The sequence below is a fragment of the Pantherophis guttatus genome, chromosome 1 (genome assembly GCF_059756535.1).
Source record: "Pantherophis guttatus breed Tessera chromosome 1, ASM5975653v1, whole genome shotgun sequence".
In the NCBI taxonomy this organism is placed as follows: domain Eukaryota; kingdom Metazoa; phylum Chordata; class Lepidosauria; order Squamata; family Colubridae; genus Pantherophis; species Pantherophis guttatus.
The window spans coordinates 20,234,795-20,261,075 of NC_142063.1; the positions used below are offsets into that span (position 1 = coordinate 20,234,795).

At 41.4% G+C, this 26,281-nt stretch overlaps 1 protein-coding gene across 3 annotated transcripts in view; it reads left to right on the forward strand.

Moving 5' to 3' along the window:
- Positions 1-26,281, forward strand: part of ARHGAP45 (Rho GTPase activating protein 45) — a 74,090-nt gene that overhangs the window by 4,946 nt on the left and 42,863 nt on the right. For 2 of the 3 annotated variants that reach the window (XM_034437665.3, XM_087894228.1), the window contains exons 2-3: positions 16,237-16,543; positions 24,477-24,620. In XM_034437665.3, the coding sequence (XP_034293556.2) occupies positions 16,237-16,543; positions 24,477-24,620 (451 nt within the window). Of the gene's footprint in view, positions 1-542; positions 625-16,236; positions 16,544-24,476; positions 24,621-26,281 lie in introns of those variants that run through there. The other variant, XM_034437667.2, reaches the window with a different exon arrangement.

The following is a 26,281-nucleotide window of genomic DNA, read 5'->3' on the forward strand; positions in this document are numbered from 1 at the left end:
TGCCTGCAATTACTGCAAGTTCAAATCTCACCAGGCTCAAGGTTGACTCAGCCTTCCATCCTTCCTAAGGTAGGTAAAATGAGGACCCAAATTATCGGGGCAATAAGCTGACTTTGTATAAATATACAAAAGTATGAAGGCTATTGCTTAACGCATTGTAAGCCGCCCTGAGTCTCCGGAGAAGGGCGGCATATAAATCAAAATTTTAAAAAAAAATTAAAAAAAAAGTGTTGGATTTCAATTCCCACAATGCCTAGCAATATAGTCATTATCTGTGCTGCCTTAGGATTATGGCAGTTGAAGAACAAAAAAATTCCAGAGGACTCCAAATTGAGCAGAATGTGTCTAAACAAAATGTTAGCAGTCATTGTGGTCTCCTCCCATTCTTTATTTTTCCATTTACAATTCCCCCATGTGTTTGTGAGTGTGTGTGTTTGTGTGTGCATGTAAACTCACTTACGCTTCTGTCAATGCAAGATAACCCTTGGTGTATCTGCTGAATCAGACTGGCATCTATATAGTGACTGGAGTTATTGGTTTCCACCGTGCTACAAAACGTATTGTTCGTATTATGTTACTTTGAAAATGGAGTGTCCTATCTTTGGCTGTTGCAAGAGTGGATGGGTGAGTTAAGAGTTGCACATGCTTCCTTTTACGAGAGGGTGTCTCAGTTTGAAAATGTTAATTCTGTCAGTGGTTGGGGTATAGCCACAAAAATGTTGAAATGCACAATACGGAGCAGCTTGGAAATCTACATTCTGAAGTAACTGCTTGAAGATAAACTCAGACGGTGTGGTCTGACTATTTTTTTTATCCTGCCAATATTATAAAATGTTACCTTTTATATATATAAAACGGAGAAATAAGGCAGGGTAGAGAACACAAAATAAAACACTAGCAGCTTGTAGTCAAGCTGTGTTCTTAAACATACAGTATATAATGTGGACATTGCACCTTTCAGCACAGGGGTGAGCTATACACATATGGAACAGGGAAGATCTCTTCTAAAGGGGTAAATTTCTGAAGGAATGTCTCTTTTGTGACCAGTAAATACATTATCCCAAAGCTTTTTCATTATCTTGAAAGCTTTTTCAAGAGGCAACTGGACTTTCTGGTTTTTCTTTGAAGATATTTCACTTCTCATCCAAGAAGCTCCTTCAGCTCTGACTGGATGGTGGGGAATGGAAGGATTTATACTCCTTGCAGACAGCTGGTCATTTGCATTCTTTTAGCGGGAATAAGAATGCAAATGACTAGCTATCTGCAAGGAGTATAAATCCTTTGATTCCCCACCATCCAGTCAGAGCTGAAGAAGCTTCTTGGATGAGAAACAAAATGTCTTCAAAGAAAAACCAGAAAGTCCAGTTGCTTCTTGAAAAAAAGCACCTTTGGGACAACCATGACTTGGATGACTGAGAATCTCCATAGACAGTAAATAGATTAAAACTTTATTTTTGCTTCGGAACCACCGTTCTGTTGACACACTTAACATTTCATGCAGGAATCTTGGAATCTTGATGGAATATCGAGTAAGTATTAATTCATTAAATGATTATAAGTTTCAACAGGGGAAAACAAATATGGTTTATAAAGAAATATTATTGATGTTTCAATGCATTCAGGAAGATATGACAAGGAATCATGGAGAGATAACAGTAACAGAGTTGGAAGGTACCTTGGAGGTCATCTAGTCCGATCCCCTGCTCATGCAGGAGACCTGTACTAGGGATTCGAACCGCCGAACTGCCGACTTTTCTGATCAATAAGCTCAGTGTCTTAGCCACTGAGTCACCTAGGAATTGATAAAGGTGTGAGACTAGGAAAACCCCAGCAAATGAAAATAAAAGATGAACAAAAAATTCAGAAAATAGGGAAGAAACCAGAAGGAACTGAGGAAAGAATAGAGAACACAAATCCAAAAATGATACAAGTAGACAAAGATATGGTAGAGATAGTAATAATTCTTAAAAAGGAACAGACAGATTATCCTCCAAATTAAAAATATAGAAGAGAATCAAAAGAAAATTCTCTTTAAAATGTTGAAAAAACTATGGATGGGTTCTCTAGAGATCCAACAACAAGAGATAGATGTTGTGACAGATGAAACACTTACTTAAATAAATGTAATGTAAGGAGTTACAAGATCCCAAGGGAGAAGCATGAAAGATTTACCAAAAAGTCTATAAGAGTTGAAATTCTAAAAAGGGCAAGAGATGATGGATAGAGATAGAATACTTCTTATTATGGTGGCTATTTCATTAAGAATTAGAAAAAAGAGAGAGAAGTCAGAACATGGGAAAATAGTATTATCTATACTGATATAGAATAGAATATATTATAATTACTATGTATACACAAATGTTAAAAATTGAAAGATTATGATTATGTATATTTAAATAACATTACTATTATTACTGTGTTTAAAATATATTGACCCAGACAATACTCTGTTCACCAAGCACCTATGGTTCTTAAAGAAAAAACCATAAAACTACAGGAATCTACTTATTCAAAACTAGGCTGAGTAAACCACAAAGAGAACACTTTGTTCAGACTTTAATGCAGAGTATTTCAAATATGGTAATTTTAAGACGTGTGACTTCAACTCCCAGAATTCCCCAGCCAGCACTGGCCCCGGAATTCTGGGAGTCAAAGTCCACACGTCTTAAAGTTGCCAAGGTTGAAAAATATTGCTCTGACTGAGGCCAATATTGGATTATTTGTTTTTTGCACTTTGCAGAAAAGAGGAAGTTGTCAGATCTAACATACTTTGAAACAATTTGTGGTTTCTTTTCTCCGCCTTTTTAGAGCAAGGAAACTGGTAGTAGGCGGGTTTTTTTTTTCTTTTCTATTTCTTTTATTATTATTTTTTTAAAAAAACAATCCTCCTGCAGGTTTTTCAGAACTAAGATGGGCAAGAAAAAACTGCAGTTCCCATGTCAGAGATGGAGATATTTTCTTTTAATTTAATACCTTTGTGGAATATACTTCATAGCAGCGTTTTCAAAACCGCTGTGTTGTCTCCTTTGCAAAAGTTGGGTAGGGGTGGGGGGGTTGCCGATTCAGCCCCTCCTGATGCTATGCAATCGGAGGAATGCTTGGCAAGCGGATGAATAGTAAGTCCGCATACAGCCCGTATTCTGCTGAACTACGGAAGAAGGGCTCCAAAGCCGGAGGAAACGTTCTAGACTCTGTCTCTTTTCGAGCTAGTGTCTGGCTTAAGGTAGGATGATTTTTAAAACAGTCCTGCATGTATAAGGCAAAGAGGAAGCAAAACTGAGTCCTGTGTGGTGACTTGGCATAGTTCAGCTCCCATGCTGACATTTGGGTGGATGTGATTCTTCACATTTCTGCTCCACAGATCTAGACTGCAAAAATCCAGATGAGTGCTAGAAGTCAGCCAAGGGGCAGTTGTCTGTCTCGTTGCTGCCATCTAGAGGTTGCTTGAGTTGTCACAGTCCATATCTGATAGCCTAACTTCCAATAGGAGTCCAGTCCTAAGGGGTCTCACATGGATTCTTGGTTGTTCTCTTGAAACCAGAGGAACCTAACTAATTTATTTGATTTATATACTGTATGCAATGATGATACGTCCTTTATTAACTGTACAGAAAGCTGTCCTTTAAATTTATTTCATTTAATGATTTATTTTTTTTGGTTTTACTCTTGAATTTTCCTTTGTAAAGCAAACTTATAAATAATCAATTTATTTTTAATCCCTATGAATCACTTTTAGATTTGCCCCCTTCTCAGGTTTTCCTTTTCCCCCCAAGAAAATATGAAATTCTGGTGAGCATTTATGGCAACTGACAAAACAGAGTATAAGAAATGAAGTATAGGAATTAATCCTGAATTGTTTTGAAAAAGCCCCTAAAAATCCTCTAACAGTTTAAGATGTGAGGAAAGGGATGTGTCTGTACAGATTTTGTAGATACTGAGAGAGTGGGTGACAAATGAATTTCTTGAGGAGTCAGGAAAAGGGAAATATTTGGCAGATTAATTGGCTGCCAACATCAGAGGAATATCAAAGGAATAAAGCAGTTATTAATTTATTTATTAAATTTATATGTCATCCATCTCTCTGTCAAGCAAATCTATCAGGATCCGTTTTGATAAAATGCATCTTTCTAAGACGGGGGTCTCCAGAGTTGGCAATTTTAAGACTTATGGAGTTCAATTCCCAGAATTCCTCAGTTCGCCATGCTATCTGGAGAATTCTGGGAGTTGAAGTCCACAAGTTTGGAGATCTCTGTTCTAAGAGATAATGTTCCCCTATGTTGCCAAGTTAAAAAGTTCTATTTTCTTCGACATTAACAATTGCCTTAGGTTTAATTTATGCATTTGATGAAGGAAAGGACCCATCATGACCCCTAAAAAGTGGTGCAGAAATCAAGCAAATAAAATAAAAAGTATCGGAAAGGACATGTTTCAGGCAAAGTATTAATCCTGCAATGAGCTTCCAGGCTGGTCCCTCCAATTCTTATTAAAAAGCTTATAAGCTGCATGAGCTGGAAAACTGTCCCGAAGGCCTTTGCCTCAGTGTTACCAGCTTGTGCGGTTGCAGGGCAGATATCAAAAAAAGTGGACAGTAGGAAAGATGCCCAGGTCACTTAAAATTTATAAAAGTTATTAAATGGTCCTTATATTTGCAACATTAGATATTCATTCCATCAACAGTAATGAATCTGACTTGTGTTCCTCAACCTCAGCAGCTTTAAGATGAATTAGACTTCAACTCCCAGAATTCCCCAGCCAGAGTTGAAGTCCACTCATCTTGAAATTGCTGGGTTTGAGAAACACTGTTCTGTACTGTGGCTACGCAGGTAGTTAGTCCATCGACATGACACATAAAGGGGGTGTTTTCCAGGGGTGAAATCCAGCAGGTTCTGACAGGTTCTGGAGAACCGGTAGCGGAAATTTTGAGTAGTTTGGAGAATTGGCAAATAACACCTCTGGCTGGTCTCAGAGTGGGGTGGGAATGGAGATTTTGCAGTATCCTTCCACTGCCATGCCCACCAAGCCACACCGCTCACACCACACCACGCCCACCAAGAGTAGAACCAGTAGTAAAAAAAATTGAATTTCACCACTGGTGTTTTCGTTTATATTCATGGTCCCTCATCCTTTGTTTTGCCTTCAGCCCAGGAATTGCTTAGTTTAGGCATCAGCAAAGGAAGGTGAGAGATTAATGAGGATTAAATGTCTAGCTGGTAGCTAAGACAAACGAGGGAAACAATGACCTAACTGAGATTAGAGCCAGAAGCTTATTATCTCACAGCTTGCCAGGATAAATAGGAAGAGCTAGCTTGTTTAAGCAGCCTCTCTCTCAGGTGTTAATTGAAAAATGAGGGTCAACCACAGGACATCCAATGTAAGAAGCAAACTGAAATTTGATGGGTTTGGAGGTAAAGGCATTGAGATATTCTGCAGTTGCTCAGAGGCAATCTTGGCCCACAACATGTTCACTACCAAAAGTACTGTTGGACAAAATGTCCATCTGGGTTCAGTTCCAAGTGGGGAGAAAGACACTGGAAACATGGAGACTGTTTGGAAAGATGGTTTAATGGTGGACAGGACCACATGGTTTGAGGTCCTGGGCAATCGAGCACATGGGTGAGAGAGAGAGAGATTTATACCCTCTCTTGGGCTTTGAACTTGCTTCCTGTTCCTGTGAAAGAAATGTATTCTGATGGGTTGTCAGACTCCCATGGGGCCATGCAGGTGTAACTTTGTAGGTTGTCTTGAGTCCCAGGCTTGGTTGAATCTTGCTGGGTGATGTAATGAAGGGGCTTTGGGCAATTCCTATTATGGCTCAATGGCTTTGTCCTGGTTTGGATCTTGAGTGAGGGCTAATCCTATCGCAGAGGTCTTCAAACTTGGCAGCTTTAAGAGTTGTAGACGTCAACTCCCAGAATTCTCCAGCCAGCTATACCATCTAAAGCCATTAAGCCATAATAGGAATTGCTCAAAGCCCCTTTATTACATCATCCAGATTCAACCAAGTCTTAAAGCTGCCAAGTTTGAAGACCTCTGTCCTATCATGCCCTGAGGTGTGAAGGTCTTTTGTGTTGTGGATAAGCTGGCCCAGCCTTTTGTCTTGTAGATAAGCTGGCCCAGCCTTTCTGGGGCTATTAACAAAGGTGGGGACTGCTTTTCAAGAGCATGTTTCTCCTTTTCTCATCCAGGGAAATATAATATTCTGCCTTTTTAATATTTCCTAGAATATTTCATTCTTCTAGGAGAGGGGTGGGTGCTAACTTTGTACAGTACATTGGAGTGTGTCTTAATTAAGCTATTTTGTAGATAAGAGGGAATATCTGAATGCATTTGGTTTTGCAGAAATACCAAGTGTTATTCCCTAAGATTTGCTGTTAAGAGAGACAAAAAAAACCTCCTCAAAAATATTAGAAAACAGCAATTTTTTTGAGATTTGCTGCCAGTCAATAGTCTGGATTTTTGCAATCCAGACATGGTAGCTTTAGGCAAAGGGGACTGTATGGAAACAAATGTTTGGGGAAGTATGTCTCCCGTGAGATGGGATGGGAGAGCAGGAGATTCACATCCCCGACATGGTGGCCCCAGTTGGGTTCATACCTTACGCTAAACCCTTACCTTTTCCCAACCTCACAATGTTAAGATGGATGGACTTCAACCCCCAGAATCCACCAGCTGATTCCACACATGTTAAAGTAGCTGAGGTTGGGAAACACTGCTTTATATGAAGTGTTTGTTTTTCTCTGTATGTATGTGTCAGCCTACCCAAATAAATCAGACAGGAAACACAACAAGATGAACTAATTCTACTTTATTGAAAGGCTACATTAAGAGAATCTAAAAATCTAGAGGCAAAAAAATCTCACTGTCGCTTTTAAATGTTAGGTGAACCTTAACAGGTCAAGCAGTTAAACCTTCCTAAGTTTCTTCCTCTGAGCATTAAGCTACTGGGGGCTCCTGGCTTTCTCGACTGATTGTTTCAAAGGCAGCATTTTTTTCTCCTCATCCCCCAATGTCATCCCCACATTTCACTGCAGCATGTTGTGAATCTAAGGGGTTGTAATTTGTAAACAATGGTGCAACGATTTATGTGCTGGGTAATAACCACAATAACAAATTAATTAGATTTGTGATTTACTGCACCCAAACCCAACCAACTGTAGTTTATTTTACAAGTTGTGGCTTAGTTATGATCCATAATTGTCATTAATGATTCTCACCACTGTTCATATGTGGTGGCATGCAGAAGTTTCTGAGGATTCTAGCATCTGGTGTGCTTCACATACGTTTGATTATAATTTCCATCATTTTCAACTACTTGCTGACTGGGACTGATAGAAGTTGCAGAGAATAAGGCTCTGAATAAATTCCTTTATACAGTCTCAACCTTGTTAGCGGTAAATAACAAGTGGCAGCCTTTTTAGCTTGGTTTCTTTGAAATGCTTTTACCTGAATGTGTATTTTATTTCATTTTATTAGTTACTCCAGTCATTAGCCAGCTGGCTTACAATTCTACTACGTGTAAGCAAGATTAAAGCAGCAAAAAGATAACCAGATAAATAAACAATGCTGTATTACATAATAAAATATCCCTATGCTAATTAATACTAAAATAATAATAATAAATAATAATAAAAATAATAAAAATCCAAGTAATCATAAACTATACAGGAGGAATCTTGCTCAGTTCCTCTCTCTCCCTCTCTCAAAAGTATGCTGAAAAAACAGTTTTCAATAGCTTTAGCCAAAATGGCAGCACATTATAAATATAAAAACGAAGTATCTATTACACACTGCCATGAAGACGTTGGTTGGTTTTAATGTACTGTAGACTAATCCATAATATAGTTTTAAAGATACATCTTTATAATCATATTATAATCTTCATATAATCGCCACATATATACATATAGGTGGAGCCATCCCAGAATACCAGCACCAGATTTGAAATACCAACGGCAGTTAGTGCAAAATGACTGCTGACATAAGCCTGATGATGGCAGATGGGATTCTGCCGAAACGTCGCTTCTACCCTTTTAGGGATATATCCACAATTACACGGGAAGAAACCCGAAATATTAACTATACACACATACATACCCATGAAAACTTACATAAACATACATACATATATACATACATACATACATACATACATACATATATATATATATATATATATATATATATATATATGCATATTCTTTCTAGCCAGGTTTTACCTACGTAAACTAAGTTGTTTTGCAGCTCTGGTTGTGTGAAATCTCATTCACAAGCTTCAGGGCTTTTTTTCTGTTGACAAACTGCAACTCTGTGTTGCTCTCTGGGAGAGAGATGTGGTGCCAGAGGTGGGGATTCAGCCAGGGCCTTCAGAACCTCCAGAAGCTCCCTTAAGTGAAGAGGATGAAGAGGAGGAGCCTCTTCTCGATGCACGGACGCGCAGAGCTGCCAAAAGGCAGAAGTGGCTCCTCAGGAGGAGGTCTCCTCAAGAGTAAGGCTTGGGGCTAATTGGCCACTCCCTTAGCCTATTTAAGGAGGAACACCAACTGAAGCAATTTGCAGGGAACAACTTCGTTCACATACCTTCGTGTCTTGTCTTGCTTATCTTATCAGCTTCCTGCAAATTGCTTCTGGGCATTCTGCCAACCACAGTAAGCTTTCAGTATTATTCTTTGAATTCTTGGCGGCTGTTAATGCAGTTAATTAACAGCCGTTGTTGTAAAAAACTGGTTTATTTAGTAAACTAAGGTTTGAACGGACTGTGTGTGTGCTGCGTTCTTTGGGGTCCGTAGCTGAAGCAGAACACTTCTAACAGTCATTAAATGAACAGTTGTAAGTCGAGAACTACCTGTATTGGCAGAATCTTGTGAGTATGAAAGTGCAATCTCTCCCCCACCCTAATTTCCTATAGCCTGAGAAATTAGGGAGGGTCTCTTCTGAATTTCTTCTCCCATCCGCTATCAGTTGTGGGCTACGCTGTCTTTTATCTGACCATTCCCTTGGCAGTGTCCATTCTCCCAAAGTCTTTTCCAGACACATTATACAGCCTGAAAAAATTTTGTGGTAATCCCCTGGTTTTGTAAGGTGAATTTAGGCAGGGACTTGGAGGTGCTACTTTTCTGTTATGGCCCTTCTATTTTGAAATTGATGCCCTCTCAAAACCACACTAGTGCCCTCATTATAGTCATTCCAAATATGAAAAATGTTTCCAAAGGGAGGATTGAAGTATGATTGTCCCATTTATTACTCATTCATGTTTTGTCTATTTTGCTTTTATACCACTATTATTTGCATTTTATATATTTATGAGCGTAAGCTTCCTAGAATCTGTTTATGACAGCATACCTTTACATTAAATCAGGGCAGTGGTGAAATCCAAATTTTTTTACTACCAGTTCTGTGGGCGTGGCTTGGTGGGCATGGTGTGGCTTGGTGGGTGTGGCTTGGTGGGTGTGGCAGGGGAAGGATACTGCAAAATCTTCATTCCCTCCTCACTGATGCGGGAAGGATATTGCAAAATCTCCATTCCCATCCCAGGCTGGGGCCAGCCAGAGGTGGTATTTGCCGGTTCTCCGAACTGCTCAAAATTTCTACTACCGGTTCTCCAGAGCCTGTTAGAACCTGCTGGATTTCACCCCTGAATCAGGGGTATCCAAACTTGGCAACTTTAAGACCTGTGGACTTCAACTCCCAGAATTCTCATGCCAGCCATCGTGGCTGGGGAATTCTGGGAGTTATAAGTCGTAGGGTTGCCAGGTGTCCACTATTTGAGCGGACAGTCCGCTTTTTTCACATTATGTTCACTATTTTTTTTCACAAAATAGTGGACATTTTTTTTATTCAAAAGCTTTATGATGAAATGGTACGTAAGTTTTGTGAGTGAGAATTCCATGAAGTTTTGCGCCATGTTCCAACACGTTGGTTAAGTTTGTTTAAAGCGGTCAAAAGACTTCTTTTAAACTGGATACCTCTAAAATCGTATTTTATTTCTCTTGGATCTGATGAATGCCATAAGGTTATCTGGAACCTTATTTTGGATCAGGAAAATGAACTCGCAAAGGATGATGAACCAACAATTTCAGAATTGTATTTATATTTCACGCACTTCTTCATGTCAATAATGCAAGACACCCTACTGAAGCTGGAAAGCAAGAAAATTCTTGCATGTGATCTTCACATTATCATGTGTAAGCTGTGTGATTCTTTGAAAAAAAAATATGATGAGCAGTTTTTTGGAATGAAAGTTTTATTTACCTTACGTAAAAAACATTTGCCTGAGAATGCCGTGCAAAAGTTCAAGAAAGAAGCCATCAACGTGTATCAAAGAGCCATTGCGTACCTAGAAAAGTGGTATAATTTCACCGATTCAGTATATGAGACGCTAAATTGTTTCAATCTAATTGATCGCAATAATCCTCCAACTTTAGAAGAAATGACGAACATCTGGTTATTATCACCATGGCGAGAAGAACTTCCACCCAACACTCTCTTCTATGAAATTTCTGCCTTAGAAGAAGTTTATGTTCATCTGCAGGGCGATTCATCCCTTGATAAGCGGACGTACTTTTTCAAGAAAGAGCCAGCTCCGAGTTTACTGAAACTGTTCCAGTATCAAATGCAAACGTTGAACGAATTTTCAGCGTCATGGGAAATTTGTGGACTGACGAACGTAACTGACTGCTTGTACCATCAGTTCGAAGTGAACTTTGTATATTTTTTAATATTTCTCAACGTTGTACTGAAATTAAAGAATTATTCCTTAAACACAAAGAATTGATCAAAGCTGCGCAGTCAAATAAAAAATACACACGACAGCAAAGTAAAATGTAATTTAATATTTTACATATTATTATAATATATTTGATGTTTTGAATTTTAAGTAAAGTTTTGAAGTGATTATTTTAATACGTGTTAAAATGTTTGTAAGAAAATATATAATTTAATTGTAAAAAATTTTTTTATTTTCTTACTACTTAAAGCCCCCCCCCTCCCCCCCACTTGTCTGCTATTTTTTGGAAGCAGACCTGGAAACCCTATTAAGTCCACAAGTCTTAAAATTGCCACGGTTGAACACCCCTGTATAAATGTTTATGCTCTGGGCTTTAAAGTCTGAAAGGAAAAATGCAAAATTAAGAAGTGGGAAAAGAGAAGAGGAGGAAACAGACCTAACACCAGTTCCTAAAGTTATACTATAATCAAGAGATGGAAAGTTTCAGCAACGTAACCAGGTGGATTTGAGCACATCTTGACACTGCATTTGATAAAATGTTCATTTTCACCCTTATGCAAAGTCACCTAGTGGCTTATTTCCTTTGGCCTTTGCTGTTGTGTGAAGTTAGCATCTGTGGGTTGGTGAACCATGGTTCATGGTTTGTTTATTAAATGTATACGCTGCCCATCTCACCATTGAGAGCAACATCAAAGTTTTGCATTTGGGCCAACCCAATTACTAGCAGCTCATTCCGTAAACCTTGCTTAAGCAAATTGTGTCACATGGTCCAAAGTGTGAAGCCCATCAGGCAGTGATTTCATAGCTTTGCAAAAGGAATGGAGGGGGGAAGGGTGAGTGTGGTTTCTCAGTGGGTGACGAAAACGCCCGTGTCTGCTGTTTACTCACTGCAACACGCTTGAGCAATTGTAGCTGAGGTTCTCCACCCATTTCTGAGTTGCTGAAAACAGTGCAGTACTGGTATGGTATTGTCTCTCCATACTGCTGATTCCCCTCCTGCCCCTGTTCTTTCTGTCCCTAGTCATTATAGACCCCTGATCTTAAAAAAAATATGGAAACATAAAATCATAGTGCTTGAAGAGACCTTGAAGGTCTTCAAACCCCTGCTTAAGGCAGAAGTCCACCCATCTTCACCCAGTTATCTAGGGATTTCTGGGAGTTGAAATCCACTCATCTTATTTATTTATTTATTTATTTATTTATTTATTTATTTATTTATTTATTTATTTATTTATTTATTTACTTACTTACTTACTTACTTACTTACTTACTTACTTACTTCCTTCCTTCCTTCCTTCCTTCCTTCCTTCCTTACTTACTTACTTACTTACTTACTATTTGAATTTATATGCCACCCTATCTCCGAAAGGACTCAGGGCGGCTCACAACAATAAAACACACAAAGTTCAATTAATAAAATACCCAATAAAACTATAAAAACCATTAAAATCCCCTCTAAAACCCCTTCAGTCCAAGCCGGCCAGGCGGAATAGCCATGTTTTAAGGCCACGGCGGAAAGAGCAAAGGTCAGGGGCCACCCGGAGGCCCAGGGGGAGCTGATTCCACAGGGTAGGTACGCCCACAGAGAAGGCCCGCTCCCTAGGGTCGCCAGCTGACATTGTCTGGCCGACGGCACCCCAAGGAGGCCCTCCCTGTGGGAACGCACCAGGCGATGGGGAGCAGTCGCTGGCTGCAGATGGTCCGCCAAATACCCCGGGCCTAAGCCATGTAGGGCTTTATAGGTGATTACCAGCACCTTGAATCTCACCCGGAGGGCAACTGGTAGCCAATGCAGGTCCTGCAGGAGGAGTGTAACATGAGAGTGTCGGGACACTCCCATCACTACCCGCGCGGCCGCATTCTGCACCAGCTGAAGCCTCTGAGTGGTCTTCAGGGGCCAAGGTTGAGAATCACTGACGACATGTTTGCCCATGTGACAATAGCCATAGCCATAGCATTTAGACTTATATACCGCTTCATAGTGCTTTATAACCCTCTCTAAGCAGTTTTACAGAGCCAGTCTATTGCCCCCAACAATCTGGGTCCTCATTTTACCAACCTCGTAAGGATGGAAGGCTGAGTCAACCTTGAGCCTGGTGAGATTTGATCTGCCAAACTGCTGGCAGCCGATGATCAGCAGAAGTAGCCTGCAGTATTGCACTCTAACCACTGCGCAGGACTATAAAGTCCTAGGCCCCCTGGCTTTAAACAAAACAACACAATTTAAAATACAGTAATAATAGTTTGTTCTACGTCTTAAGTCTGTTCATATATACAAAGTCTAGATTTGCACAATGCCCTGAAACACAAACCTGCCAATTACTTTTAGAAAAGGCTGTTGTCCATATTTAGTCCAAGTGATTATTTAATCGTTCTGCAAGTCATAAAAACCCACAATTTGCTTAATCGAATGAAGCATTGTTTCATGTTAAAAAGGTGAAAACGCAAACTCACAACCCAAGGTTTTCCAGGAAGGCTAAGTAAAAAATTTCTTCCTTATTCTGGTACATGAAAGCAGAAGTCTTGGGTTGAATGCTGGGATTTCAAATGATACAGCATGAGTTCAGGATGAGTTCGCACAAATAAATAAACAACCTACCTGTATTAACAAGATGCAATTGCTGATTGGTTGTACAATGGTTTGCCTTTTGAAAACGCTATGATAGTTTCTGACTAGGGTGGCAGTTGGTTTTTTCACGGTATGATGGATCACAATGTAGCTGGACCATTTTCCTGTAAACTAACCTGTTTTGAGAATGTTGACTTAATATTGTTAAAGTTCAACTGCACTGTGCTGTTTGTCATATCCATCCATAGAAGTGGAACAAATATTGGCCAAAAGTGTCTCTCTCTCCATTCACCCTGGAAGCACCATAGAGGAGGGGTGTCAAACTCAATTTCATTGAGGGCCGCATCAGGGTTGTGTTTCATCTGGGGGGGGTGAGTGTGGCCAAGGTGGGCATGGCTAACTCAATGTCACTTGTGTCGGGGGCACCTATGGAGACCCGAGTGCTCTGGCAGCGAAAACGGGCTCCCATGCTCTGGTTTTCGGCTGTGACAGCCTCCTGCGACCCTCTGTCAGCAAAAACGGAGCTCGGGAGGACCGCACACAGCCGTCCTGAGCTCTGTTTTCACTGGCAGAGGCACTGCCAGCCCTTTGTTTTTTCCAGGGCCTCCCCACGGGCCATATCTAAGCACCCCGTAGGCTGGATCCGGCCCCTGGGCCTTGACTTTGACACCTCTGCCATAGAGTGATCTGCAATAAATCACAGAATTAAGAAGGAAGTTTCTGGGAAATTGATCACCCAACTAAATGGTCTGGCTAGTATCTTCCTCATAGGTTACAACGAATATGATATTCAAAACAATGAAGGACCTCTGTGCTCCCTGCCTACCCAAAATTGGAAAATATGAAAAGTATATTATTATTTTTATGCAGGCCTTGTTCTAGTTCTTTTGCAATGTTTCTTGAAAATAAGACTGATTTCATTGCAAATTCCATTGTCTTTGGGTTTGGTGCTCACTTCCCAGAAAGTCTATCTAGAATAATTTCTAAGATTATCCACAGTATTTATTTAGAAATACAGGGATCCACAACCCCTGGTCCGTGGATTGGCACCGTTCCACGGCATGCCAGCAACCAGTTCACGCAAATAAGTGAAGCCCCATCCGTGGCAGGATGCAGGCAGCATGTGAAACCACGCCCCCCTCTGGTCCGCGAAAAAACCTGTCTCTACGGAACCAGTCCCTGGTGCCCAAAAGGTTGGGGGCCGCTGATTTAGAGTATGGCAAAAAGAATGTTAAAAAGCACATCACAGTTACATTCTCAGTGAGCAAATATGAGACTATTTATTCTATTTATAAATTCAATGGTAAACTATTTATATAGTCAATACATGATGGAGTTGCCTACAGAAAGTCTCTGGAGTTTCCCTAATATGCGTGCAAAAAGGCACAATATGCCACCCTGTCTGCTTTGAAGCACCGCAGCTACATTTTCAAAGAGAAGAGCTTTCCCCATTGATGGAGGAGGCTAGCGCACCTGCCATATTGAGTACAGGTAGTCCTCGACTTGCAACAGTTCATTTAATGACCGTTCAAACGGCACTGGACTATTTTTCACAGTTACGAACTTTACAGCATCCCTATAATCATGTGATCAAAATTCAGATGCTTGGCCACTGGTTCATATTTATGACCGTTGGCTGTGTCCCAAAGTCATATAGTCACCTTTTGTGACCTTTTGACAAGCAAAGTCAATGGGGAACCCAGATTCACTTAACAGCTGGGTTACTGACTTATCAACTGCAGTGATTCACTTAACAACTGTGGCAAGAAAGGTCGTAAAATGGGGCAAAACTAAGAAACTAAAATGACCATTGCAACATCCCCAGGGTCATGTGATCAGAATTCAGACACTTGGCAGCTGGCATGTATTTATGACAGTTTCCCTGTCCTGGAGTCATGTGATTACCATTTGAGCTGTGGTGGCGCAGTGGTTAGAATGGAGTATTGCAGGCTAATTCTGCTCACTGCCAGCAGTTCAGTTCTCACTGGTTCAAAGTTTGTTTTTTTTTTTTTTATTTGATTTATCTGCCGCCCTTCTCCGGAGACTCAGGGGGGCTTACAATGCGCTAAGCAATAGCCTTCATACTTTTGTATATTTATACAAAGTCAGCTTATTGCCCCCACAAACTGGGTCCTCAATTTACCTACCTTATAAAGGATGGAAGGCTGAGTCAACCTTGAGCCTGGGGAGATTCGAACTAGCAGTAATTGCAGGCAGCTGAATGATAATAACAGGCTATTAGTCTGCTGTGCCACCAGGCTCTTTTTACCGACCTCGGAAGGATGGAAGGCTGAGTCAACCAGCTTCTGCCAAGCAAAGTCAATGGTGGAAGCCAGATTCGCTTAAAAGTCTCCATGATTCACTTAAGAACTGCAGTGATTTGCTTAGCTACTGTAGCAAAAAAGTCATAAAACAAGGCGCAACTCACTTAACAATTGCCTTGCTTAGCAACAGAAATTTTGGGCTCATTTGGGGTTGTAAGTCAAAGACTACCTGTAAATCTTCAGTAAAATAGTCATGATGTAACTCTGGTCTAGTTGCATAATGATTGCCTTTGTTCATTGCTTTATTGTATGTACACATATAGCCTTCCACATCAATAAAATACATATTTGCAATTCCTGCCTGGTTGCATTTTCAAAGAGAACCTTGATGCAATTCCTAATGATATGTCAGGTCCGCACATGAAGATTCAATTAAACTGATTTATTGCTTGTCATACCTCAGCACAGACATTTTTTCAACTAACAGTTAGCTCCTGCTTGGAGTTAAATAAGAGTTCATGGAATTCAAGAGAGGTTGGATTTGGTCTGCTTGTGGCTACGTAGGGATTCTAGGCTGATTCCTCTCTTAACTCCACCCCCAGGTTCTGTCACTCCTTCTCCTACACCATCCTCCGCTTCAACTCTCTCAGTAATCAAAATGGTTTTGATTCTTCTTGCAGGAGCTTCCACGGCGAGATGGCCTGGATGTATCAACTTCCAGCCTGGTGGATTTGTCTTCATCAGCCACCGCAGCTACACTGAAGCGTCCCACGAGTCTCAGCCGCCACGCCAGTGCAGCAGGATTCCCTCTGTCCCCTGCTATTCCCAGAGGTCTTGCCAAAGTTCACAAGCCCCACAGTACCTATAGTCCCAATGAAATCAGCGAAGGGAGCCTAGCAGAACCAGAGGACATTTCACAACTACTGGCTGACGTGGCTTGTTTTGCAGAGCGCCTGGAGAAGCTGAAGGATGTTGTATTGCAGGAGGGTGAGTAATATTGCACGCGCATGTACAAGAACCATGAGTTAGGGACTGAGCTCATGACTTGACACTCCATGAGGGTCTGAGAGCAGCTGCTATAACTCTCAGTTAATTTGCATTGTACTTCCACACCCCCAACACATACATTTTGTTGCCAATGCACCCAACAGCCTTGTCCAAATTGGTGTCTCCAATTTGTTGCTCAAATTCCTCACATTCGCAACAGAAAGTCCCTATATTTTTATTTAATTGTATCCAGCCTTTATTATTTTTAGAAATAACTCAAGGTGGTGAACCGGGGTGAAATGCTCCCAGTTCGGACTGGATCGCCTGATGGCGGCGGGTGGTTCGGAGAACAGGTAGCAAAAATCCCTGCCCCGCCCCCATGCCCAGCTGAGCCGCGCGATCATCAGAGGCTTTTTTTAACTTTTAAAAGCATTTTTTCTACAACCTCTTCAGCCAAAGAGGTTGTAAAAAAAATGCTTTTAAAAGGTAAAAAAAAAAGCCTCTGACGATCACAGCTGATCACCCCCCGCGCTGTTTGCGCGCCACAGCTGATCACCCCCCCACACACGCTGTTCTACTTACCGCATGCCTCCTTTTGGCGTGCACTGTGTGCACACCTCGCATTGGTGTGTGGTGTGCACTGTGTATGCGCAGCCAGCGAACCAGTAGTAAACCGGTTCAGATTTCACCACTGCGGTGAACATATCTAAATACTCCTTATTTTCCTCACAACAATAACTCTGTGAGGTGAATTGGCTGAGAAAGAGAGAGAGTGACTGGCCCAAAGTCTCCTGGTGATTGGCCCAAAATCATTCAGCTGCTTTCATGCCTAGGACTAGAACTTTCAGTCTCCTGGTAATTGGCCCAAAATCACTCAGCTGCTTTCAGGCCCAAGGCAGGACTAAAACTCACATTATCCTGCCTTCTAGCTTGTTGCCTTAATCCCTAAGCAATACTGGCTCTCATGAAGGGTGACAGGTTGGGGAAACCTAATCTATAATGAAAAAACACTGTAAAAAGTAACCATAATATAATGGATTGCAGTAGTTAGGGCGGAAACTCCTTGAGGTTCTCAATAATTTTTTGTAACATATAGGGGTCCTGAAACCAAAATGTTTGAGAACCGCTGGAGTAAACCATGATTAAGTTAAGCGTAAGTGCATTGTACAAACATACCTAAAGAAAATTGTGATGCACTAATATGCTTAACTTGGACAAAGATTGGGCGGCTGTAGTTTTTCTTCAACACAGGATAATTTTGCGATGGTGGGATTAGAAATTAATAGCAGACCATAGAAACCGAAATTGTGGAAAATTTAATTTATGCCTCATATTCTGTACAAAATGGAGAGTTTAAGCAAGCATGCATAAGGAGATAGTTCTATAGACTTATCTATAGTCATTGCAATAACCTGGCAGGTATTCTACGAATATCCCCACTTTGCAAGTGGCAGTCAAAGAGGTTTCCCCTTGCCTAAACTATTTCTAAGGCCCTTGTAGCAGAGCGCAAGACTCATTGAGCGCAGAGCATCTACCTTATAAAAATTCTGCCTTTCATATTGGGGTGGAAGACCTGGGAATATCGCTTCACGGGGAAAAGCCTTTATGATGGATGACATCAGCTGATTTCACAATGGTTTGCTTAGCCATGCTCCCAAACCAGTTGACATGTCAAAGCAGGCAGAAGGATGGGAAAATGCCATTTCCTGCCTTTTCTGCCTTTTCATTTGTCTGCCTTTCCTGTTTACGGGATGCTGTGACAGCTGGCAGAGCCCTGATAAATCTTCCATGGGTGCACCAATGCACTGGCTTGGGTTACTCTGTCCTTCTCCCCTTAGACTTTGTGGAGACGGATTCTAGACTGAAAGGATGGCCAAACGCTGCCAAAGGGAAGAGAATGGCGAGGAGCAGAGCCATGGATTAGGCTAATTAAATTAGCCATAGCCAACCGTATTGTGCAAACCAGCCTTAGTCTAATACCCATTTACCCAGTTTGGGGTGCTTCAAGCCACCTTCTTTGCATTCAATTCAAACATACACTTCCTCAGAGTTGTACGGATGGGGGAGTGCAAAATGCTTTTGCAAATTTAAAGCAGAAGCAGGATGTGCGGCAAAACCCTCCCCTCCTTACCCTACCATCCCTGGAGTATTTTTTTTTTAATTGCATTTTTAAAAATATGTTTTGTTTCTTACACTGAGGAGGATGGGGAGAGGGGGTAGGGTAGAAAGAGGAAGGGGAGTGGAGAGAAGAAGAAAAGAGGGAGGGAGGGAGGGAGGGAGGGAGGGAGGAAAGGAAGGAAGGAAGGAAGGAAGGAAGGAAGGAAGGAAGGAAGGAAGGAAGGAAGGAAGGAAGGATAACCAGAGGTCTTACAATTCCCACCCACCTCAGCCTAAAAGGCCACCATCAGGATATCATGGGACATTCACTCCAAAATATTGGGTGGTCACGAAAGGTAGTCCTCAGTTTATGACTACAATTGGGATCAGAATTTCTGTTACAAAGCAAGGTCGTTGTTAAGTGAGTTGTGCCTGATTTTAAGACTTTTTTTTTCGTAAAACGAATCACGGTAGTTGGGAAGTGAAATCTTGTGTGGTTGTTAAATGAATCCAGCTTCCCCCATTTGACTTTGATTGTTGGCAGCCGGCTAGGAATGTTGCAAATGGCGATCACAAGACTCCAGGACATTGCAACCTATGCAGCGGTGGGATTCACTTACCTTCCCTACCAGTTTGCAAATGTGAGCACACGCGCATCTGCAAATGTGCACAGCCTTATGCACATGTGCAGTGCTTGCACATTACATCCGGGTGAGTGGGCGAAGCCTCCTGCAGTTGCTGCTACCAGTTTGCCCAATCCGGAGAGAACCGGCTGAATCCCACCACTAAACCTATATAAATACATGCCCAAATTTTGATCATGTGACCTTGGGAATGCTGTGGTAGCCATCAGTGGGAGGACTGGTTGTTAAGTCCCTTTTTTCAGTGCTGTTGTCACTTCAAGCAGTCACTAAATGAATGATTGTAAGTCGAGGACTATCTGTACTTATTTCTTATTCATAATTGAGATTTCTAAGTCTGCTTAACTCAACGTCTCGCAACCTGGACATGCCCTCCAAATGTATGGAGTTCTACTTCACAGAACCTTCTGGCTACTGTCCTTGCTGAGGGCTGATAAAATTAAAAAGAGAATATTTTTCACCTCTTCTTTTCTATCCCTGTCACTATTAAGGTAAATAGTATTTACCACCTCCTCAAAGAAGAATTCTGGGAAACTTTCATGAACTTTTGTGGCTCTGAGCTGGTCTTGTTACTTCAGTGGACATGTTATCATTTAGTTAACAGGATTACTCGCATTTTTCCTGGCACAAGAATTCATATGTTGCACTAAGCCTGGGCTGAACAAACTTAAGAGCAGGGATGCAATTATCCAAATTCCCTGGTGCCAATTGTCCAAATTCCCATCATATAAGGATGGGAGAAATAAAAAATGAACAGGATACAGTATGCCTAAATCAAGATTAATATAATTTTCAAACATCAGCACCATCCTTCCTCTAACTTTACCTTCTCTTAAAGAGTCCTTTAAAAGATGAACTGAGATACAGGTAGTCCTCGACTTACAACAGTTCATTTAATAACCTCCATAAGTTGTGGATGCTCCAACACTGGAGGTTTTCAAGAAGATACTTGACTGCCACTTGCCTGGAATGGCATAGGATCTTCTGCTTGAACAGGGGGTTGGACTAGAAGACCTCCAAGGACCCTTCCAACTCTGTTATTCAAAGTTAGAACAATACTGAAAAAAGTGACTTATGACCATTTTTCACACTTACGACCGTTGCAGCATCTCCATGGTTGCAGGATCAAAATTCAGATGCTTGGTAGCTGATTCATATTTATGATGGTTGGAGTGTCCCAGGATCATGTGATCACTTTTTGCAACCTTCTGACAAGCAAAGTCAAGAGGAAGCCAGATTCACTTAACAGCTGTGTTACTAACTTAACAACTGCAGTGATTCACTTAACAACTGAGGCAAGAAAGATCATAAAAGGTGGGGGGGAATTCACTTAACAAATGTTTTCTGTAGCATCAGAAGTTTTGGACTCAATTGTGGTCATATGTCAAGGACTACCTGCATTAATAACCAATGTCTCAGAAAGGATGCAAATTTTAATGGATAAACTTTTAGAAGACAATGAGAAAAAATTAGTAAAAATTGTACCTGACATAAGCCTAAGAGAGTTTGAAGGTATGGAAGATAACAAAGATTTGAGATTACTAAAATAGGAATTCAAAAGACAAATTAAGAAAAGCTTTTGAGACAAAAAATCCTAGACAACGTCTCTTCAAGGGATTTACGAAGTAGGCAGTTGAAAGCTTTGAAGCATCTTTTAAATGCCAAAGAATTAAGAAAGATCAAATCCTGCAATGTCATTGGAATGATTTAAACTTCAAGATTGTGTAGTGCAAAAAGAAAGAATATAAAGTTGGACTATTTGACCAAGGAGAAACTATTTGTTTGATATTTCTGGTGACTCCTAATGAATTTTTTTGCTGAACCAGGATAGAATAGTTGACGGGTTCTGGATTGAGTATAGATAAAAGTGACAAATAAAAAAAATTTTTTTTTTAATTTGTAAGTTTAAAAGAGGATGAAAAGTTACTACTGTATATTAACATGCTTGGTGTGATGAAGGGCAGAAGCCATTTCTTTATTATTGTATTTGTTCTCTTCTTCTTTTATTTTCCACTTTATTCTTTTTCTTATTTTTCTGCATCTTAAACTTCTTTTTTCTTCTTGTTCATTTTTAAATTAGTTTTTAGAAGTAGTCCCAGTGGTGGGATTCAAATTTTTTTAATATAGGTTCTGTGGGTGTGGCTTGGTGGGCGTGGTGTGGCTTGGTGGGCATGGTGTGGCTTGGTGGGCGTGGCTTGGTGGGCGTGGCAGGGGAAGGATACTGTAAAATCTCCATTCCCACCCCACTCTAGGGGAAGGTTACTGCAAAATCCCCATTTCCTCCCGATCAGCTGGGACTCGGGAGGCAGAGAATAGGTGGGGGCAGGGCCAGCCATAGGTGGTATTTACCAGTTCTCCGAACTACTCAAAATTTCCGCTACCGGTTCTCCAGAACTGGTCAGAACCTGCTCAATACGTAGTCCCCTATTTACGATTATAATGGAGTTTACCCGTTAGGGTCATAAGCTGTCTTGGTGGCAAAATCACGGGAAGGACTTGATTTTACAACAATTTTGCAGTGATCATTAAGTGAATCACCATGGTCATTAAGTGACTCCGCAGTTGTTAATTAACATTGTGGCCATTAAGTGAATTCACTTTCTATAATGGGCATTTTTTGCTGGATTTTCTAAATACTAATTTCCGGTAAAAAAAACATCTTAACTTGGGGTCACAAGGCCAATGGGACACTGCAAAGAACTGTAAATGGGGGCCAGTTGCTGAGTGCCCCAAACATGATTATGTGACCACCGGGGGGGGGGGGCGGTGGCCATCAGAACTTTGAATCTGGGTTTTAAGTACCTTTTTGAGGGTGTGTCATAACTTCAAACAGTCACTAAGCACCCGGTCATAAGTTGAGGACCACCTGTACAGTACTATGTTTATTAAAAATACTATTTTTTAAAAAAGAATTACATCTAGAAGGCTACCAAGAACCAGTGCAGCTCTCCTTAATAGTATTACAAGGGATTACTAAAATGCATCCATGGCAGGGGTGAAATCCAGCAGGTTCTGACAGGTTGTGGAGAACCGGTAGCGGAAATTTTGAGTAGTTCGGACAACAGGCAAATACCACCTCTGGCTAACCCCTGAGTGGGGTGGGAATGGAGATTTTGCAATATCCTTCCCCCAGGAATGGGGAGGGAATGGGGTTTTTGTAGTATCCTTCCCCTGGAGTGGCGTGGGAATGGAGATTTTGCAGTATCCTTCCTCTGCCACTCCCACCAAGCCACGCCACAGAACCGGTAGTAAAAAAATTTGGATTTCACCACTGATCCATGGCCATTATTATCTGCACTGCTGCATTCTGGAACAGTTGCAGCTTTCAGAAGGTCTTCAAGGGTAGCCCCATGTACAGTACTTTGTAGAAATCCAGTTGGGAGATAACCAAGGCAGGAGTGACTATTGTTGTGGCTCCATTGCCTGAGCTTGGGCTATCGACAGATGCAGACTCTGAGAGTGAGGAAGAGGAGTTGGCAAGGCCTCCCTCTCCAGGACCCTCCTCTCTGGCAATGCCTTCGGTGTCCACCGAAGGGCAAGAGATAGTGCCGGGGCCAAGCACGTCCACGCAGCCACAGATGGACAGTGATGAGGGTAATGAGTCTTGGCTGGATCCATGCCAGCGTCGCAGAGATAAGCACGCGCAACAGAAGAAAAGGCATGCCCGAGATTAGGCTGAGTCACTGGACCACTCCCCCACAGGGAGCGTGGTGGCCAGTCAAACCTTGTGACAAACAAAGCTGAAAGCTTCCATGCCATTCTGCATTGCCAGACTTTTTGCTATAGACTTTGCTGGATTATCTCTGGACTTGATTGACTCCGTAATTATTGAGCTGTTTCTTTTGATGTACCAGGAGTGGGGAGAAGTTATTTCTCCTCTTCGTAAATAATAAACTCTTGGCAGGCAGCCACTAGGTTGTTGCCAAGTTCCGTTATCATAAGGAAAAGGATTTTGCTGGCTGGTTTGGTCTTTAACTCTTGAACGTCTGTTAGTGTGTGTGTGTGTGTGGTTGGGGACAGAACAACTATTTAGAGCAGGGGTCTCCAACCTTGGCCACTTTAAGCCTGGAGGACTTCAACTCCCAGAATTCCCCAGCCAGCAAAGCTTTTGATTTAGAGGACTCTCAGTTCAGAAACAGGTGCAACTGGCATACAAGATGGAGTTCTGCAAAGGCCCTCCTGGACACAGCTGCCACCTGCTGTTCAAGGAGAGTTATGAGTTCAAATCACAGGCTGACAGTGGGGTAATGCAGCCCCGGTCAGAACCAAAGCTGGAAATTGTCTGGATCCTTAACTTAAGGGGCCCATAAACTCAGGCAGTCTTGCTCTGGTTGAGTTGAAATCTATTCTTCCCCATCCAGAACCATCCCAGCTTTCAGACAATGATAGAGCACTGAAAGAGCATCCCTGGGCCAGCCAGAGACAGAGATGAACAATTGACTATCATCAGGATATTGATAGTACTTAATCTCATGCTGAAGGATAAATTCATCCGGTGGCCTTCGTATAGTAAGTAGAAAATGGAGCTCTGAGGAACTGTAAAAAGCAGGGGCTGAGGGCTGGACCGCTCTCCCCATAGAAAGAATGGAACTGGCCCTGGAGAAAAGAGAATTTCTATTGTGTTGTCTCCAAGTACTGCAGCATCCACTATCTAGTGTTCTTTGTCTTTCTTATCGACAATTATTTTATTATGGGTTTGTCGCACAGTCAGCTTACATGTTTATATTGAATTTGGCAATTTTGTACACCTATTGGGTCCTTTCCAAGGACCTGGGATAGACACATGTTGTTTGATGGAGTTAAAGGTACTATGGCAGGATGTAAGCTGTTCTAAGTAAAGCTGCCTTTTGCAATTGACTGATGGAGATTTTGTCAATGACGATGGTGTTCAAGGGGCGCTTCAGTTTTTTGGGGATTGCAGCCAAGGCACCTACAATTATTGGTACTATCTTGGCTTTCTTTTGCCATAGTTCTTCTATTATGCTTCTATTTGTAGGTCTTTGTATTTTGTGATTTTTCTCCAGTTCTTTCTCTTTTATTCTGCTCCCCCCAGGTTCTGTAGCATCCATTATCCAGACTTATTTGCCTTTCGTATCAGCAGTTGTTTTATTATTACAATTGGTCACGCAGTCAGCCAGATGTTTTATCAAAACCTGGAGCTTCTCTGAGGTTTTTTTTTCCTTTTCCTTTTGCAGATGGCCCAGAATCTCGACGATCATTCGCCCACGAGTGTCTTGGAGAAGCCTTAAGAATTCTTCGGCAAGTCATTAGCAAGTACCCACTGCTCAACACCTTGGAGACCCTGACAGCAGCCGGGACCCTCATCTCCAGGGTCAAAGGTCAGTGAAGGGATGCTCTTACCAGGAACTTAGCTTGGTCCTGATTTGATCTCCCGATGAGCCCCTTAGGAATGTGCTCTTTAAAGCATGACTAGTAAGAATGTTCAATGTAGTATTTTTCCAACTTGACAACTTTAAGATGTATGGAAGGATTCCCCAGCCATCTGAAATCTACATATCTTAAGGTTGCCAAGTTGGAAAAATATTTAACTTCAGTATCCCAGTCTCTTTGCTTTAGGGCACCTAGAGAGGGCAAGTAACATTATTTGTGTCATGATGTCACCCTGTAAGTGATGTGAATTATACAGTAGTGGCCAAAATTGGGGAAACCTTTTGGGAAAAGTGTATTTTTGAGGTTTGATGGCTAATAACACCACTTTTTTGGGGAGTACTACCATAAAATTATGTATCAATGGAAAGATAATTTAATCAAGAATGTAATGCAACAAAGATTGTTCAATTATCTGTATTCTATGAAAAGTTATAGCCAAATACTGCCTGGTGGCGCAGCAGACTAATAGCCTGTTATTAACATTCAGCTGCCTGCAATTACTGCAAGTTCGAATCTCTCCAAGGCTCAAGGTTGACTCAGCCTTCCATCCTTTCTTAGGTAGATAAATTGAGGACCCAGTTTGTGGGGGCAATAAGCTGACTTTGTATAAATATACAAAAGTATGAAGGCTATTGCTTAACACATTGTAAGCCGCCCTGAGTCTCCGGAGAAGGGCGGCATATAAATCAAATTTAAAAAAAATAATAATAATCAGAAAAAGGAAGCACAACTTGCTTAGGTTGATATCAGGTAGCTTTCCTTCATCTGATTGTAGTCAATGAGCATGAGTGTTTAGAGAGCCAATAAGGTGTCATCTTGTTTTGGCAATGAGCCAATCAGATCACAGTAGGATTCAGTTATTGATGTCATGTATTGAAGCTGAGAGGAGGACATTTGTCAGTGTGTTATGTGATCGCTATCAAGTTGGTTGGGTTTTTTTGTGTTCTTTCACTTAGTGAGCTTGTAAAACGTAATAAAATTAAAGTAATGGTGCAAAGAGTTGACTGGTCACCCAGAAGGTGATGTAAAATAGTATTATTAAGTGAACAAGGCTACAGTTCAGGGGTGAAATGCTCCTGGTTCGGACCAGATCGCCTGATCCGGTAGCAATGGCGGCGGGTGGTTCGGAGAACCAGTAGCAAAAATCCCTCCCCTCCCCCCCTCATGTCCAGCTGAGCCGCGCAAGCATCAGAGGCTTTTTAAAAAAATTTTTAAAAGCATTTTTGCTACAACCTCTTCAGCCGAAAAAATGCTTTTAAAAGTAAAAAAAAAAGCCTCTGATGATTGCGCGGCTCAGCTGGGATCGTCAGAGGCTTTTAAAAGCATTTTTTTACAAACTCTTCGGCCAAAGAGTCACTGACTAAAGAAGTCAGAAGAAAAATTGGTGGAAACTTAACCAAAGGTGGCATTTCTAAGTTTTTGAAGAGATATAAGGAGACTCAGTCACTTCAAAACCACACTGGTAAAGGCAGGAAAAGGTACACAACAGCAAGCGATGATAGAAGAATTAAGAGACTGTGCCGAGGTGACAGAAGAAAATCTCCTGGGTGTATACAAGATGAAATGGCGCAATGCAATGTGAAGTTGAGTGCAAGGACTACTCGGCGCA